Source organism: Gekko japonicus, unplaced genomic scaffold, assembly GCF_001447785.1.
Source record: "Gekko japonicus isolate JY-2015 unplaced genomic scaffold, Gekko_japonicus_V1.1 scaffold1614, whole genome shotgun sequence".
Lineage (NCBI taxonomy): Eukaryota > Metazoa > Chordata > Lepidosauria > Squamata > Gekkonidae > Gekko > Gekko japonicus.
The window spans coordinates 262,544-265,193 of NW_015160259.1; the positions used below are offsets into that span (position 1 = coordinate 262,544).

At 45.8% G+C, this 2,650-nt stretch overlaps 1 protein-coding gene across 1 annotated transcript; it reads left to right on the forward strand.

The window, feature by feature from the left end:
• Window positions 1–332: 332 nt before the first annotated feature.
• On the forward strand, window positions 333–1,695 carry LOC107113348 (zinc finger protein 501-like). The gene has a single exon (XM_015414674.1). The coding sequence runs from the start codon at window positions 333–335 to the stop codon at window positions 1,665–1,667; it is 1,335 nt and encodes a 444-aa protein (XP_015270160.1). The 3' UTR covers window positions 1,668–1,695.
• Window positions 1,696–2,650: the final 955 nt, after the last annotated feature.

Genomic DNA, 2,650 nt, shown 5'->3' on the forward strand with positions numbered 1-2,650 from the left:
ATGGCCTGGTGTTTTAAATATAGTAAGACAGGTTCCAGGTAGGCTTTCGGGGGGTGTTTCGGGGGGGGGGGTTGTTCACAAATGAGGAGCCACCACTGAAAATGCCCCGTCTCTAGTGACCACCTGCTTCTGTATATAGGGTCACAAACAGCAGGGTTTGGGAGGCAGACCTTAACTGGGGGACAATGTGGCAGAAGGCAGACACTTTCGGTAATTTCAGTTTCCAATTTTGCTTTTGCCCCCTCTTCATTTCAGAGACTGATGGACTCCAGAAGACGCTTGAGGTAGAACAACAGCAGCTCCCATTGAAAGGGAACTATCAGAGGAGAAACATGGGAATGAAACAGAAGAAGGAAAGTGAATCCTCTCCTTCTCAGGGTTTTGGAACTCGGGATAACCCCTCAGACCAAGAAAAGACCAACTGCCCTGTGTGTGGGAAAACATTTATGTATAAACCAGCATTTTATACACACTGGAGAATCCACACAAGGGAAAAGTCATATAAATGCTTGGAATGTGGAAAGACCTTTCTTTGGAGTTCGCATCTTGCTGTACACCAAAGAATCCACACAGGGGAGAAACTGTACAAATGCACGGAATGTGGGAAGAGTTTTGCTCGGAGTGCAGATCTTATTGCCCATCAGGGAATCCACACCGGGGAGAAACCACATAAGTGTTTGGAATGCGGAAAGAGCTTTGCTCGGCGCATACATCTCACGGTACACCAGAGAGTCCACACAGGGGAGAAACCATATCCATGCTTGGAATGTGGAAAGAGCTTTTCTCAGAGTGCCACCCTTACTGCCCATCAACGAATCCACACAGGAGAGAAACCATATAAATGTGTGGAGTGTGGAAAGAGGTTTGTTCGGAGGGCTCATCTTATGGAACATCAAAGAATTCACAGTCGGGAGAAACCACACAAATGCTTAGAATGTGGAGAGAGCTTTTCTCAGAGAGCAGATCTTACTGCTCATCGAGAAATCCACACAGGGGAGAAAGCTTATAAATGCTTGGACTGTGGAAAGAGCTTCAGGCATAACTCAACACTTGTTTACCATCAAGTTATCCACACAGGGGAAAAACCATATAAATGCTTGGACTGTAGTGAGAGCTTTGCTCTAAATGCAGATCTTACCGCCCATCGACAAATACACATAGGTGAGAAACCATATAAATGTCTGGAATGTGGAAAGACCTTTGTTCGAAGAGCCCATCTGACTGTTCATCAAAGAATTCACACAGGGGAGAAACCTCATAAATGCTTGGAGTGTGGGAAGACCTTTGCTGGGACTGGTGGCCTCATTGCCCATCGACGAAGCCACACTGGGGAGAAGCCATATACATGTTTGGAGTGTGGGAAGAACTTTAGTCAAAAAACTAACCTTGTTTCCCATCAAAGAATCCATACAGGGGAGAAGCCATACAAATGCTTGGAGTGTGGAAAGAGCTTCATTCGCAATTACTCTCTGGTTTTGCATAACAGAGTCCACACTGGGGAAAAGCTGCATAAATGCTTCAAGTGTGGCAAGAGCTTCACACGCAAGCCCTACGTTATGAAGCATCTGGAAGTCCATGCGGGGGAACAATCATGCCTCCTGTTGAAGGAGTCTGATGAAAGGGGAGCTGTAGGAATCTTCCCTGAGTGGTTGGAATTTGCGTGCTAAACAAGTCCAGAATTGTACATCTCTTGAATTGCCCTGTGGCACAATACATTCTTGGTTTTGAACCCACTGGAATTCAGTTTGTTTATAAAATGGGGATGAGTTGTATTACCTCTTTAAGAAATGTTATGGATTCCTTTGTGGGGGAGAGGCTGAAACCCTAGCCACACAGTTTGTGGAAGTGGTTAAGTGTGCAGTTTGGCGTAGTAGTTAAGTGCACAGACTTTACTCCGGGAGAACTGGGTCTGATTCCCCACTCGTCCACTCGCAGCTGCTGGATGACCTTGGGCAAGCCATAGTTCCGTCAAAGGTGTTTTTGAAAAAGAGCAGCTTCTGTCAGAACTCTCTCAGCCCCACCTACCACACAGGGTGTCTGTTGTGGGGAGGGGAAGGCGAAGGAGATTGTAAGCCACTCTGAGACTCCGAGTGAAAGGCGAGGTATAAATCCAGTCTCCTCCTCTTCTTCTTCACATGTACAATTTGATTTGAAGATTCACAGTCTTGCAGTTCTGGGATTCAATATCTCTTTGCCTAAATGATTCCATCCTGATGTGTTTTCCCCACTTCCTTTGCACTCCAGGCAGCCCTTACATAAATATTGTTATAGGATTGCCACTAATATGATTAACCTTACAAGTAGGAAAAAAGCAAGGATCCAGTAGCACCTTAAAGACTAACAATATTTGTGGCAGAGTAGGAGCTTCCACAAGTCACTGTTCACTTCTGCAGAAGTAAGTTGTGACTCACGACAGCTCATCCCATGCCACAACTTTTGTTAGTCTCTAAGGTGCGACTGTGGACTCTTTCTCTTTTCTATTGCTACAGACAGACTAACATGGCTACCCACCGGTGTTCCCTCTAAGCTGAGTTAGTGTGAGCTAGCTCACAGTTTTTTAGCCTCCGTCTCACGCAATTTTGTCTTCGCTCAGGAAGGGATGGCTCCAGAGCAAACTAATTGATGCAGTAGCCAAATTGCTCACCCACAA

What these genes read in the sequence shown, in the direction of transcription:
- LOC107113348 (XM_015414674.1), top strand. Translation starts at nt 333, where the DNA reads ATGGGAATGAAACAGAAGAAGGAAAGTGAATCCTCTCCTTCTCAGGGT.